The sequence below is a fragment of the Aquarana catesbeiana genome, linkage group LG03 (genome assembly GCF_042186555.1).
Source record: "Aquarana catesbeiana isolate 2022-GZ linkage group LG03, ASM4218655v1, whole genome shotgun sequence".
Classification (NCBI taxonomy): Eukaryota; Metazoa; Chordata; class Amphibia; order Anura; family Ranidae; genus Aquarana; species Aquarana catesbeiana.
Window position 1 is genome coordinate 685,003,636 of NC_133326.1, and position 15,258 is coordinate 685,018,893.

The 15,258-nt window shown below is 45.9% G+C and overlaps 1 protein-coding gene across 3 annotated transcripts in view; it reads right to left on the reverse strand.

Annotated features, from left to right (window-relative positions):
* LOC141133545 (very-long-chain 3-oxoacyl-CoA reductase-like) overlaps window positions 1-15,258 on the reverse strand; it is a 101,858-nt gene that overhangs the window by 58,065 nt on the left and 28,535 nt on the right. For all 3 annotated transcript variants that reach the window (XM_073622991.1, XM_073622990.1, XM_073622992.1), the window contains 2 exons: window positions 12,119-12,200; window positions 10,592-10,657 (listed from right to left, as the gene is read on the reverse strand). In XM_073622991.1, coding sequence (XP_073479092.1) covers window positions 10,592-10,657; window positions 12,119-12,200 — 148 coding nt within the window. The remainder of the gene's footprint in view (window positions 1-10,591; window positions 10,658-12,118; window positions 12,201-15,258) is intronic.

Below are 15,258 nucleotides of genomic sequence, written 5' to 3' on the forward strand. Positions count from 1 at the left end.
GATTCCTATCAAGGGTACCGTTTCCTTCGGCAGAGGGGACGGACTGCCTCCAACACCCCTGGAACTTTCACCTGGGGTACATTTTCCCCCGACGCCTCTCATAGCGAGATTCCTCCTGAGGCTCAAGAAGTCAACAGCATTGGTGGTAGCAGTGATCCCTTTCTGGCCGAGGAGGCCATGGTTTACTACCCTCATGCAGCTGAACACGGCAGAGCCTCTGCCTCTCCCATTGACGACAGACCTACTCTCCCAGGGGCATCTTCTTCACCCGAACCCGGGGAAGCTACACTTGATGGCCTGGAGGCTGAAAGGGCTAGGTACTTAGAGCAGGGCTGTTCCCAGAAGGTGGTGGATACCTTACTCCAGGCCAGAAGGTCTACTACCAACATCACGTACAGAAGAGTTTGGGAAAAATTTGTCTCCTTCTCTCAACAGCAAGGTTGGGACTCGTCCTCCCCGTCGGTGTCTCAGATCTTGGAATTCCTTCAGCTAGGCGTAGAAAAAGGCCTTAGGTCAACCACCCTGAAGGTCCAGGTATCGGCCCTGTCCGCCTTGACAGGAGTTAAATGGGCGCAAGAGCCTCTGGTGATTCAGTTTCAGAGGGCCTGTCTAAAGCTGAGGCCCCCAAGGAAACCGTCATTCCCGGTCTGGGATCTCTCAATCGTTCTGGAGGCATTATCCAAGGAACCCTTTTTTCCAACACAGAGCATATCCCTCTGGGATCTAACGCTGAAAGTTTCATTCTTAATAGCCATAACATCGGCGAAGCGAGTGTCAGAGATGCAAGCTCTAATGGTTAGCGAACCATATTTGGTTGTTCTTCCAGACAGGCTAGTCCTAAGACCTTCGGATCGATTCATCCCCAAGGTATCCTCATCTTTCCATTTTAACCAGGAGATTAATCTTCCAGCACTCAGCACGGATCAGGGAGATCCCCATCCATTAGATGTTAAAGGTACCGTCATGGAGTACCTCTCGGCAACAAAATCTATCAGAAAGTCGGAGAGCCTCCTAATTATCCCACATGGTTTCAGGAGAGGTCAAGCGGCATCCTCACGCACCATTGCTTCATGGCTAGTAAAGACCATCAAGAGATCTTACTCACTGAGTAACCATCAAGTACCTGAGGGCTTAAGGGCACACTCCACCAGGGCAGTGGCAACCTCCTGGGCGGCATATTGTAGAGTCTCGGCGGAGACGATTTGCAGAGCGGCTACCTGGTCCTCCAGGAACACCTTTATGTCTCATTACAAGGTGGATTTCGGAAGATCCGTTATCCAGGCCAATTCCTCTATTCTTTGTTAAATAAACTTAGTTTGAATTCCCACCCAGTCTTTGCGAGTTACTCCCCAAAGTGTATGCTGCCATGATGCGACAGGAAAACGGAAAATTGTATACTCACCTTTCCGTAATTTTCCTTTCCTGTCGTATCTTCATGGCAGCATACAATCTCCCACCCGTCTAAGGTGATATATATACGGAGAATACTGGGCAGGGGCCACCTCTACAATTTATAGCTATGTAGTCCTATCAGGTTGTGGGGGCGGAGTCACAACCCAAAGTGTATGCTGCCATGAAGATACGACAGGAAAGGAAAATTACGGAAAGGTGAGTATACAATTTTCCGTTTTCTTACATTAGAACCTATTTCAACAGGAGACAAATAAAATGCCAGCATGTCTTTGGATTGTGGTGAGAAACCCACACAGGGAGAACATATAAACTTCAACACAAGGATTAGCATGTTGGGGAATTGAACCAACATCCCAGGTGCTGCTATACAGAACTGCTACCCACTTAGCCACCAGGCAGCCCCACACATGTTCTCTGCATCTCTGTGGTGTGAACCAGTCCTAAGTCCATAGCCATGCTCAGTGTCACAAGAAATATACAATATATTGGCCTAAGTATTGGGACGCCTGCCTTTAAACGCACATGAACTGTAATGGCATCCCAGTATTAGTATTGGGTTCAAAACTCATTTGGCCCACCCTTTGCAGCTATAACAGCTTCAACTCTTCTTGTCCACAAGGTTTAGGAGTGTGTCTATGGGAATGTTTGACCATTCTTCCAAATGCATTTGTGAGGTCAGGCACTGATGTTGGACGAGAAGGCCTGACCTACAGTCTCCTCTCTAATTCATACCCAAGGTGTTCTGTTGTGTTGAGGTCAGGACTCTGTGCAGGCCAGTCAAGTTCCTCCACCCCAAAATCACTCATCCATGTCTTTATGGACCTTGCTTTGTGCACTGGTCCAAATGATTTGGTGGAGGGAGGATTATGGTGTGGGGTTGTTTTTCAGTGGTTGAGCTTGGCCTCTTAGTTCCAGTTAAGTGAACTCTTAAGGCATCAGCATACCAAGACATTTTGGACAATTTCATGCTCCCAACTTTGTGGGAACAGTTTGGAGATGGCCCCTTCCTGTTCCAACATGACTGCACACCAGTGCACACAGCAAGGTCCATAAAGACATGGATGAGCAAGTTTGGGGTGGGGAAACTTGACTGGCCTGCACAGAGTCCTGGCCTCAACCCGATAGAACACCCTTTGGCTGAATTAGAGTAGAGACTGCAAGCCAGGCCTTCTCATCCAACATCAGTGCCTGGCTTCACAAATGCACTTCTGGAAGAATGATCAAACATTCCCATAGGCACACTAAACCTTGTGGACAGCCTTCCCAGAAGCTGTTCTAGCTGCAAAGGGTGGACCAAATCAAATTTTAACCCTACAGACTAAGACTGGGCTGCCATTAAGGTTCATGTGTGTGTAAAGGCATACTTTTGGCTAAACAGTGTATCTGGAAAAGCCTTACAATGGTGGTGGAACGCTCCTACACATAAATACTACATTTAAACATAATTATAGGACCTGGGAGATGAGACAACTTCTCTACATGAAGTAACATGGTTGGGATGTGAACCCAGACCCTCAGAGATACTAAGCAGAAGTTCTAACCTCTAAGCCACGGAGCTGCCACATGTGAGAGCCTCCTACACATAACTACACATAAATACATATAAATACACATAAAAACACATAAATACTGCATTTCTTTGGACACACAGGTGATGGAATTACATTACTGAAGAGTTCTTCTTCTTGATTTATTCTGTGATATTTGGTGTTTTTTTGTGGGTGAGAGTAGAATATTACCCTCAAATTTTTGGGAATTACATTTTGATTTCTGATGTTGGTACACATATCACATTTTTTGGGCTCAAATTATGAATATTTGGAAATAATAAAAAGCACAAAAAAATTGTGATTCATTTAAAATTTGCATCAGCAATGGTATTGTTTGTGGTTTGTAAAGACACCTGTGTGAGTTTGGGTAAAGATTGTTGTGAGATGGAGAGTAACAAGTGAAAGTGATAGAGAAAAAACGGAAAATTGTATACTCACCTTTCCGTAATTTTCCTTTCCTGTCGTATCTTCATGGCAGCATACACTTTGGGTTGTGACTCCGCCCCCACAACCTGATAGGACTACATAGCTATAAGTTGTAGAGATGGCCCCTGCCCAGTATTCTCCGTATATATATATCTCACCTTAGACGGGTGGGAGATTGTATGCTGCCATGAAGATACGACAGGAAAGGAAAATTACGGAAAGGTGAGTATACAATTTTCCGTTTTCCTGTCGCATCATGGCAGCATACACTTTGGGGAGTAACTCGCAAAGACTGGGTGGGAATTCAAACTAAGTTTATTAATCAAATAATAGAGGAATTGGCCTGGATAACGGATCTTCCGAAATCCACCGTGGATAAGCAGGCGGAATCCACCTTGTAATGAGACATGAAGGTGTTCCTGGAGGACCAGGTAGCCGCTCTGCAAATCGTCTCCGCCGAGACTCTACAATATGCCGCCCAGGAGGTTGCCACTGCCCTGGTGGAGTGTGCCCTTAAGCCCTCAGGTACTTGATGGTTACTCAGTGAGTAAGATCTCTTGATGGTCTTTACTAGCCATGAAGCAATGGTGCGTGAGGATGCCGCTTGACCTCTCCTGAAACCATGTGGGATAATTAGGAGGTTTTCCGACTTTCTGATGGATTTTGTTGCTGAGAGGTATTCTATAACGGTACCCTTAACATCTAGTGGATGAGGGTCTCCCTGATCCGTGCTGAGTGCTGGAAGATTAATCTCCTGGTTAAAATGGAAGGATGAGGACACCTTGGGGATGAATCGATCCGAAGGCCTTAGGACTAGCCTGTCTGGAAGAACAACCAAGTATGGTTTGCTAACCATTAGAGCTTGCATTTCTGACACTCGCTTCGCCGATGTTATGGCTATTAAAAATGAAACCTTCAGCGTTAGATCCCAGAGGGATATGCTCTGCATTGGAAAAAAGGGTTCCTTGGATAATGACTCTAGAACAATTGAGAGATCCCAGACCGGGAATGACGGTTTTCTGGGGGGCCTCAGCTTTAGACAGGCCCTCTGAAACTGAACCACCAGAGGCTCTTGCGCCCATTTAACTCCTGTCAAGGCGGACAGGGCCGATACCTGGACCTTCAGGGTGCTTGACCTAAGGCCTTTCTCTAGGCCTGATTGAAGGAACTCCAAGATGTGAGACACCGACGGGGAGGACGAGTCCCAACCTTGCTGGTGGGAGAAGGAGACAAATTTTTCCCAAACTCTTCTGTACGTGATGTTGGTAGTAGGCTTTCTGGCCTGGAGTAAGGTATCCACCACCTTCTGGGAACAGCCCTGCTCTAGGTACCTAGCCCTTTCAGTCTCCAGGCCATCAAGTGTAGCTTCCCCGGGTTCGGGTGAAGAAGATGTCCCTGGGAGAGTAGGTCTGTCGTCAATGGGAGAGGCAGAGGCTCTGCCGTGTTCAGCTGCATGAGGGTAGTAAACCATGGCCTCCTCGGCCAGAAAGGGATCACTGCTACCACCAATGCTGTTGACTTCTTGAGCCTCAGGAGGAATCTCGCTATGAGAGGCGTCGGGGGGAAAATGTACCCCAGGTGAAAGTTCCAGGGGTATTGGAGGCAGTCCGTCCCCTCTGCCGAAGGAAACGGTGTCCTTGATAGGAATCTCTGACACTTTGAGTTCTCCGGAGTTGCTGCTAGGTCTATCTCTGGAGGACCCCAGGTTCGGGATATGAGAGCATAGGCTTGTGGACTCAGAGACCATTCGTTGTTGGAGTGGAAATTTCTGCTTAGTGAGTCGGCTAAGGTGTTCTGGACTCCCGGGACATAAACCGCCCTTAGGTCCAGTAGATTCAGCTGCGCCCATTCCAGAACAGGACGGACCTCCTGTAACATGGACCTGCTTCTGGTGCCCCCCTGCCTGTTGATGTAGGCAACGGCCACCTTGTTGTCCATCCTCAGGAGGACGTGCTTCCTCCTCAAGTGAGAACTGAAGGCCAGGAGAGCCTGGAACGCTGCTCTCATCTCCAGAACGTTCGACACTGTATCCTGTGCCCTGAAAGGCCAACGACCCTGAGCCGCAAGGTCCTGATAGTGGGCTCCCCATCCCTGTAGACTGGCATCTGAGGTCACGGTTTCTTGATAGGGAGTGACTATATGCCTGCATCTTCTCAAGTTGTGAGGACGTACCCACCACATCAACGATTGCTTTACCTCCTGAGAGATGAGGATTGGTTGGGACATTGATGTGCCCTTCCACTGACGTAGGAAGGAGATCTGAAGAGGCCTCGAATTCCATTGCGCCCATTGGACCATTGGAATGGTGGAAGCTAGGGAGCCCAGGATACTGAGACAGGTCCTGGCCGGGAGCATTGTAGCGGAGATTGCCCTTTTCACCTTTTGAATTAGAGGAGGGATTTTTTCCCCCGGAAGTTCCACCGTATTCTCCCTTGTGTCCAATTCGGCCCCCAGAAAGACCATTCTCTGTGTGGGATGGATGTTGCTCTTCTTCCAATTTATCAGCCACCCTAGGGACTGTAATGTGGAGACCAGGATTTCCCTGTGAAAGACAAGAGAGTCCTGGCTGTCTGAGAGAAGTAGGATGTCGTCCAGGTAATGGTGGACCCTCAGCCCGTTTTCTCTCAGGTGGGCTATTACAGGTAATAGGACTTTCGTAAACGTCCTGGGTGCGGTAGAGATCCCGAACGGAAGGCTTCGGAATTGGAAGTGCTGATGATTTAGGGTAAACCGGAGAAATTTTTGGAACTCGGAATGGATAGGGATATGCAAATACGCGTCCTGGAGGTCGATTGACAGCATCCAATCTCCCAAGTTTATTGCTTGGAGGATTGATTGAAGGCTTTCCATCTTGAATGTTTCTAACCGTATCGACCGGTTGAGGTTTTTTAGGTCCAAGACTGGACGAAGGTCCCCTGATTTCTTTTTCACTAAGAAAAGTGGGGAGTAGAACCCTTTGCCTCTTTGGGATGGCGGAACCTCCACTATTGCTTGTTTCTGGAGCAACTCTTGGATATACTGGACTAGGGATAGTCTTTTCTCTTGAGAAGGAGGAAGTCTGGTTGAGCAGAATTGGTCTCTTGGAGGACGACCTCTGAATGCCCACCTGTGACCGAAATGAATGGTGGACACCGTCCATGGGTCTTTTATCATTCCCGCCCAGACCAACTTGAACTTTGTGAGTCTGGCCCCCACTACCGCTGGTTGGGCGGGCGAACCTTCAAAAGGACTTCTGGTCATTGGAGGCAGGGGTCTTGGGTTTCTGGAACTTAAGGAAGGACGTCTGGGGGTTCTTCCAGCTCCTTCTGTATTCCTTCCCGGGTCTATAGGATTTCGCATCCCTATATCTTTCCGGAAGGTTACGTTTAAAGGGAGGTGGCCTTTGTTGTTTCGGCCTTCTGTCCGATGGTATGAGACCCGACTTCCCGCCTGTTACTTTAGAGATTGCGGTATCCAGCTTTGCTCCAAAGAGGTTCACCCCATCATACGGAATCCTGCACCAGTTTGACTTCGAGGCGGGGTCAGCCGACCAAGGTTTAAGCCATAGCGCCCTTCTGGCCATTACAGAGGCTAACATAGACCTTGAGGTGGATCTGATAGTATCTACGGAAGCCTCCGCCACGAAATCTCCCGCAAGGCTAAGTTCTTGTAAGGCCTTAGTGATCTGTTCTTGATCTGCGCCCTCAGTGACGAGCCTCGCTGTAGCTGAGGACCAGCTGGAGATAGCTTTCCCAACCGCCGCTAATGCCACCGCTGGCCTGCAGGCGCCTCCTGCGAACAGGTAAGCTCTCTTAAGGTCTGTATCCACCTTCCTGTCAAGCACGTCTCTGAACGTTACTGCATCTTCAATGGGGAGCGTCACGTGCCTGGCTAGACGCATCAAAGATGCATCCACTACTGGAGGAGAAAGTAAAGGAGATACTTTGGGTTCCTTGAGAGGGTACAGTTTGGTAAGTCTGTTGGACAGACTGAACTTCTTTTCCGGATTCTGCCACTCCTCCTTAATGAGCTCCTCTAACTCGTCGATGAATGGGAAAGCCTCCGGAACCTTCTTGAGGTTTGGGAAATATTTTCTCTGTTTAGGCTGTGTCTGCTCAAGCTCCTCCCAGTTAATCGCTTCCTTAACCGATCTGATGAACGGTTCTATGAGCGCAAAATCAAAGCCAGCTGAAGCTTCCGGCTCTTCATCATCCGACGGTAGTTCTTGCTCTCTTGATGCACTGGGAATGGTGGGTGAGGTGCTATAGGCCGTAAACTCCACATCAGGAGTTGAGACCTGGGGAGTAGAGACTCCAGTGGGTTCTATGGAATCCGGCTCTTTCTCCCTGGTGGCTTCATCTATGCACTTGCGGCAGGCTAGTTTGTCTGGGAGGGCCGTGGCCCCACATACCCAGCAAGCGTTCCCGGCTGGGCGGGAAGAGTGCGTAGAGGATTGGTGTCCTCGTGCAGGGGATCTTCTGCGGTAGGAACGGCTATGCCTTGAGTGGGATCGACTCCGTCTGCGACTCCCCTTGCGGCCTGAGCGGCTTCTTCCGCGTGAGCGGCTGCGTCTATGGCCGGAGCGGCTTCTCCTGTGCGAAGATTCTCTTCGTCCTGATTTAGATGATCTTGCGGACCTGACAGGGCTGACCAATTAGGTAGCATTAGTACGGTCCTGCTCTCTTTTTCAATCTTCTCTACTTACCGCTGGAATCCCCCCCCCTTACCTATTAGGCTGGTGGTGATCTGCTGGGGCAGCGGCCTCCATAGGAGAGGAAGGTGAATACCTGAGAAAGGTATAGGAAGGTAAGAACATGCAACCAGGTCCCACAAAACAGTGCATAAGTATTAGACACTTACCCAGAGAGAGAGGGAGCTTTAGGAATGCAGAAGTTCAAAACACAGCAGTCAGAAGTCTTCCAGGAAGCAAGGAGAGCTCAGAAATGACAAACAGGGCTTTTAAATTTGCCGCCATGGCCGCCGAGGTCACGACCCGCTCGCGCATGCGCAGTAGCGGCGCGAGGCGCCCGGCGCCATCTTGGAAACTGGCAAAATCGAAAGGACGCCCTGACGGCGCGCACCGCGCATGCGCGGAAGCGCCGAGACGCCCGGGAAGCCTGTAGGGAGGCACAGAGGGACCACAGAGCCCAGCAAAGAGGGAGAAAAACACAAAGTGAAAAAAGGAGGCATGGCGACCGCTGCACAACAACTAAGCCTGTTTAAGGCTTATACTAGACCGCAACATACCCCCGCGATCACCAGAGCGGGGCTCCTTCCATCTAGCTCGTTTAGAGGCTGTACAGGTAAGGACTTCCACCCAGGAGAGGCTAGAACCTGGCTGGGGCGAATTCGGTAAGGGGATGCTTCTGATATGTTCAGTCCTTCAGGTGAGGAAAAATAAGAGAATACTGGGCAGGGGCCATCTCTACAACTTATAGCTATGTAGTCCTATCAGGTTGTGGGGGCGGAGTCACAACCCAAAGTGTATGCTGCCATGATGCGACAGGAAATATATTTTACCAAAACATCAAAACATTCCACATTGTAGTATTCTTAAAATCAAAATATTTTAAGTAGAAGCAACAATGCTGCAAAGGAAAATTTATTTCACAGAAAGATACATTTCATCTCAACATTAAAAGGTTTTTTGTGAAAGTTAGAATGGTTCCATTAGAATCAGTGACTGAAACTTCATTTGGACTAAAATAGAGCAGATTTTAACTTCCAAAAAATGCTCTCTAATTAGCTCTCATTTTGGTATTTACTATAGCTCCAGGTAAAAAAGACACTGGAGATAAAATGAGAGTTATTTTCAGGTCTGAGCATGCTCAGTTGTGTTGGCACCTAGTTGTCCTAAATGGGGAATTTTTCACTTTTCAGACTTTTAAAGATATTTCAGTGTAGAAATCACTTTTTCACACAGTTTAAAAGCAGATAATCTTTAAATAATATACCGCATATTTCAGTACCATTTAGGCAATTATATCAAGCTCTAAACATTATTTCCATGTGCAATTCTCTAGGTTTTAGCAGAGTAAGGGTTTGGGCACTATTTAGATTCAGGGAGCTATAGTAAATTCGATTTTGGGAGAATTTTCTCACCAGCGCTATAGTGAATACCGTTTTAGCGCGAATTAGCGCCATAGCGCTATAGTAAATGACCCCCAGTGTTTTGCTTTTAGTCCAAAAGGTTCAATTTTGGTCTCATCTGACCAGAGCACCTTCTTCCACATGTTTGCTTCTTGCAAACTGCAAGCAGGATTTCTTATGACTTTCTTTTAAGAATGTCTTTCTTCTTGCCACTCTTCCATAAAGGTCAGATTTGTGGAGAGCACAACTAATAGTTGTCCTGTGGACAGATTCTCCCACCTGAGCTGTGGATCTCTGCAGCTCCTCCAGAGCAGGGATATGCAATTAGCGGACCTCCAGCTGTTGCAAAACTACAAGTCCCATCATGCCTCTGCCTCTGGGTGTCATGCTTGTGGCTGTCAGAATCTTGCTATGCCTCATGGGACTTGTAGTTCTGCAACAGCTGGAGGTCCACTAATTGCATATCCCTGCTCTAGAGTTACCATGGGCCTCTTGTCTGCTTCTCTGATGAAGGATCTCCTTGCCCGGCCTGTCAGTTTATGTGGACGGCCGTGTCTTGGTAGGTTTGCAGGTGTGCCATACTCTTTCCATTTTCAGATGATGGATTGAACAGTGCTCCGTGAGATGTTCAAAGCTTGGGATATTTTTTTATAACCTAACCCTGCTTTAAACTTCTCCACAACTTTATCCCTGACCCGTCTGGTGTGTTCCTTGGACTTCATGATGCTGTTTGTTCATTGAGGTTCTCTAACAAACCCCTGAGGGCTTCACAGAACAGCTGTATTTATTCTGAGATTAAATTACACACAGGTGGACTCTATTTACTAATTAGGGGACTTCTGAAGGCAATTTGTTCCGCTAGATTTTAGTTAGGGGTATCAGAGTGAAGGGGGCTGAATACAAATGTACGCCACACTTTTCACATATTTATTTGTAAAAAAAATCAAAACTATTTATCATTTTCCTTCCACTTCACAATTATGTGCAACTTTGTGTTGGTCTATCACATAAAATCCCAATAAAATATATTTAGGTTTTTTGTTTGTAAAAATGTGGAAAGATTCAAGGGGTATATGAACACTTTTTCAAGGCACTTTAGGTATTGAAGTCAGACACACAAGAGCTCCGCCTACCTGTACTGTCACTCCTTTACGCTGACATTCTGCATTCAGAGCACGGGAGAAGTAATCCACAAAACCCTACAAGAGAAGAGAATAAGACCGATATTATATAATGTGTGTAGTCAGGGCTCCGGGGCTGTGGAATGCAATGACATCTAGTGACATCAACGCCATTGAGCTACATGCCATTTGTACTTGCTAAGGAAGCTAGGAATGTTAGTGATCAGTACACCCAAACCTGACTATTTACATTCAGGTGGAGCCTGAGTCCCTTTAACCCCCAAGTTCTATGTGTGTGCGCCCAGATGTGCCACGGGGCCCTGGGTCTTGTCAGAGTCCTGAGGCACATCTGCGCACGCGCAGCTTTCTTGTACATGTGTACACACGCAGATTTCCCCTGCACGTGTAAAGGTCGGCTGCTATGGAAGTTCCAGGACTTCTATAGTGTTTGCCATTGCGTTGGAAATCTCCTGCGCAGACGTCCCGAAGTGCTCTGCCAGGCCCTGAAGGCCATAATAATGAACATGGCAGCACCGGGGGGGAAGCATAACCAAAAGAGAGGGGAATGAAGTTCCTCTTTAACCACTTGACCTCTGGAAGGTTTACCCCCCCCCCCACCTGACCAAGCCATTTTTTGTGATATGGCACTGCGTTACTTTAACTGACAATTGCGCGGTCATGCGATGTTGTACCCAAATAAAATGTATGTTTCAAATACCACCAATGGAGCTTTCTTTTGGTGGTATTTCATCACCTCTGTGTTTTTTTATTTTTTGAGCTATAAAAAAAACCCCAACAGTTTGAAAAAAAAAAAAATAATCTTTTTACTTTCAGCTATAAAACACATCCCATAAAAAAATGTAAAAAAATCTAATTTCTTCATAAATTTAAGCAAATATGTTTTCTGCTGCATGTTTTTGGTAAAAAAAAATCCCAATAAGCGTATATTGATGTGATAGATTTATTTTTATATTACCATAGTAACATTGTAATACTCTGGGATCAGGATTTATTTTTCTTTTTAATACACATTATGATTTTGAATTTCATTGCTATAAGCAAGCATTTTACTGAATGAAACTGATTCATTCATTGTGTTTTGTTGTGATTAGCTGTGATTGGCCAGAGCTAATCACATGGTACAGATGGGCTGTGATTGACCCTTTCTGTACCATGTGATCACACTGACCAATCACAGCTAGCAACACAAGTGTAAACAATGGATGGCATGAAAGGAAGCCATCCATTGTTTACAAGTGTCATGTGACCTGCTGTGATTGGTCACAGTGATCACATAGTACCAGCAGTGATCTGGTACACTGATAAGTCCTTGGCTGTCTCCAATAGACACAGCCAGTGACAGATTGTGCCGCAGCGCGTCCTGGGAGGACGTCATATGACGTCCACCCGGATCGACAAAAGTCCCGCCTGGCCGTCATTTTTCTTTAGGCCAGGCAGGAACTGGTTAAATATGCCAAATGACCCTACATCAGAATCAGTAAACTGTTCAGCAAAAAAAAGAAAGCAGTGTTGGATTACCTTGGTACAGCTGTACACAGTCTTATATGGATATGGACGACTTCCAGCCTCAGAAGACAGGTTTATTATCACACCTTTCTTCCTAGAGAACCCAAAACACACAACAGGGTTAACTAATGTAAACTTCCACACAATTCCATACTTTAACCTCCTCCTGCCCGCCGTATAGTAAAATGACAGTGGGCGGGATCAATCAGTGATGCCAGTCAGTGTTGCCTTTCAGTGCCTGCTCATCAGTGCCACCTATCAGTGCCCATCAGTGCCGCATATCAGGGCCAGCTATCAGTTCCCATCAGTGCCGCTTATCAGTGCCACCTATCAGTGCCCATCAGTGCAGCATATTAGTGCCTTCTCATCGGTGCCACCTAATCAGTGCCCTTCAGTGCCGTCTCATCAGTGCTCATCAGTGCCACATATCAGTGCTCATTAGTGCCACCTATCAGTGTCCATCAGTGCGGCATTTTAGTGCCTCCTCATCAATGCTGCCTCATCAGTGCCACCTCATCAGTGCCCATCAGTGCAGCCTCATCAATGCCCATCAGTGCAGCCTGATCAGTGCACATCAGTGAAGGGGTAAAATTACTCATTTACAAAAAAAATTGACAAAAACGAAGAAAAACTTTTATTTATCTTTATATATTATATTATATATATATATATATATATATATATATATATATATATATATATATATATAATATACATATATACATACATATACATTTTCGGGCTTTTTTCATTTTTTTTAGCAAAAAATTAAAAAAAACAATGGTGATTAAATACCACCACAAGAGAAAGCTCTATTTGTGTGAAAAAAAATGATAAAAATGTAATTTGGGTACAGCGTTGCATGACCGCGCAATTGTCATTCAAAGTGTGACAGCGCTGAAAGCTGAAAATTGGCCTGGGCAGGAAGGGGTTGAAAATGCCCGGTATTGAAGCGGTTTAAAGACCCCCAAAAACAAATATCTTCTCATTCCACAGCCTTCAATAGCTTTCTTCCAAGCCATCCTTCTCTAAGTTTTAAATATCCAAAATTGTTAACTGTTCCAACTGGGGACAATGAGAAAAGCAAAGGACAGTCAACGCAGTTCAGGGAGCACAAAATCCCCCTTCATCAGGGCTGAAGAAGAAGGTTAAAAATATGAAAATGAAGCAAAATTGCTGCTAATGAATAGACATATAGAAAAAGGAATGGTAAACAAATGGTGTCAATGACCAATAAAAAATACAATGTTGATCAGATAAAAATGTATACACCTAGGATAAATGTATAAATGTATACACCTAGGAGCCAGTGCTATGATTAGACTTCAGAAACATTTAACCAATGATACCACCACGTTACCCATTCACTTCCTTGTTATCCTGCCTTGACTATTGCAACTCCCTTCTCATAGGCATACTTCTATACAGGCTATGACCCTTTCAGTCTATCATGAATGCTACTGCCAGACTTATCCACCTTAACAACCACTTAGCATCCACCATCCCTCTCTGCCAATCCTTACACTGGCTTCCAATTTCCCAACAAATGAAATTTAAAACATTACCATACAAAGCCATTCACTCTTCTGCCCTGAGCAACAACACCAATTTTGCCTCACAATATCACCTAAACTGTCTTCTCTGTTCCTCCCAAGACCTCCTGCTCTCTAGCTTTCTTGTTTGCTTCTCCCATACTCATCTCCAGAACTTCTCCAGAGCCTCTCCCATCCTCTGGATTCCCCTACCCCAATCTGTCTCGCTATCTCCTACTTTGCCCACCTTTAGGCGATCCCTGAAAACTCATCTCTTCAGGGAAGCCTATCCTACCTTCACCTAAAAACTCCGTCAGCTCATCCCACTCATACACTATTTTACCAAAAGTATTGGGACGCCGGCCTTTACAAGCACATGAAATTTTATGGCATCCCAGTCTTAGTCCGTAGGGGTTCAATATTGCGTTGGCCCACCCTTTGCAGCTATAACAGCTTCAACTCTTCTGGGAAGGCCGTCCACAAGGTTTAGGAGTGTGTCTATGGGAATGTTTGACCATTCTTCCAGAAGCGCATTTGTGAAGTCAGGCAATGATGTGGAAGAAAAGGCCTGGCTCGCAGTCTCCGCTTTAATTCATCCCAAAGGTGTTCTATCGGGTTGAGGTCAGGACTCTTTTGCACTGGTGACCAGTCATGTTGGAACAGGAAGGGGCCATCCCCAAACTGTTCCCACAAAGTTGGGAACATGAAATTGTCCAAAATGTCTTGGTATCCTGACACCTTAAAAAGTCTCTTCATTGGAACTAAACTTTTTTTTTTTTAAGCTTAGTTTTGTCTCCCTTGCTGTGCCACTATAGTCCATATTTTTAGGTTTCTGGAGATTATTTCTCCAGTTGGTACCTACCTTTTTCTCTATGTATATTTGGATGAGGCCTAAAAGTCTATTTTTTTTTTGTTTTTTTTTGTAGATTCTTTTCTAAAGTTACTTTCTATGAGGAGGGGGAACAGACTGGTTGTCTCCTTGCTAAATTAGTTAATGTTTGACCTGCTGCTCTGGCTATAGGAGCCCTGAAATTGCCTGATGGCCACTTAGTTAACTCGCCCACTACTGTTATGTCTGAATTTGCCCCTTATTATATGCATCTCTATGCTTCCAAAGTATCATATACACAGAAAGCATTAAGTGATTACTTGCACTGTATTTCTTTGCCTCAGCTCACAGATGCTCAAAGGACACAATTTGATTCTCCTTTTACATTGGAGGTGCAGCAGGAGGCAACCAACTCTTTGCCCACCTCAAAACGAGGCAAGAGATCAGCATCAATTACCCATACCCACCATGTCTAGGGCTTGATCACACTTCTTCTAAAACCAGATAAGCCTGCTACTGAACCTAACTCATACAGACCCATATCACTTCTTCAACCTGATTTCAAAATGCTGTGTAAGGTGTTAGCTCGAAGATTAAATAAGGCGCTTTCCAGCATAATCCACCCTGACCAGACGGGCTTTATGCCCAATAAATCCACAGCAGTAAACCTCAGAAGTTTTCTTGTAAATATGCAGACTCCGCTGGTAATGAGGGTGCTAAAATGTTGCTGTCTTTGAACGCTAAAAAATCTTTTGACAGCGTGGAATGGCAGTTTCTGTGGGCTGTCTTGG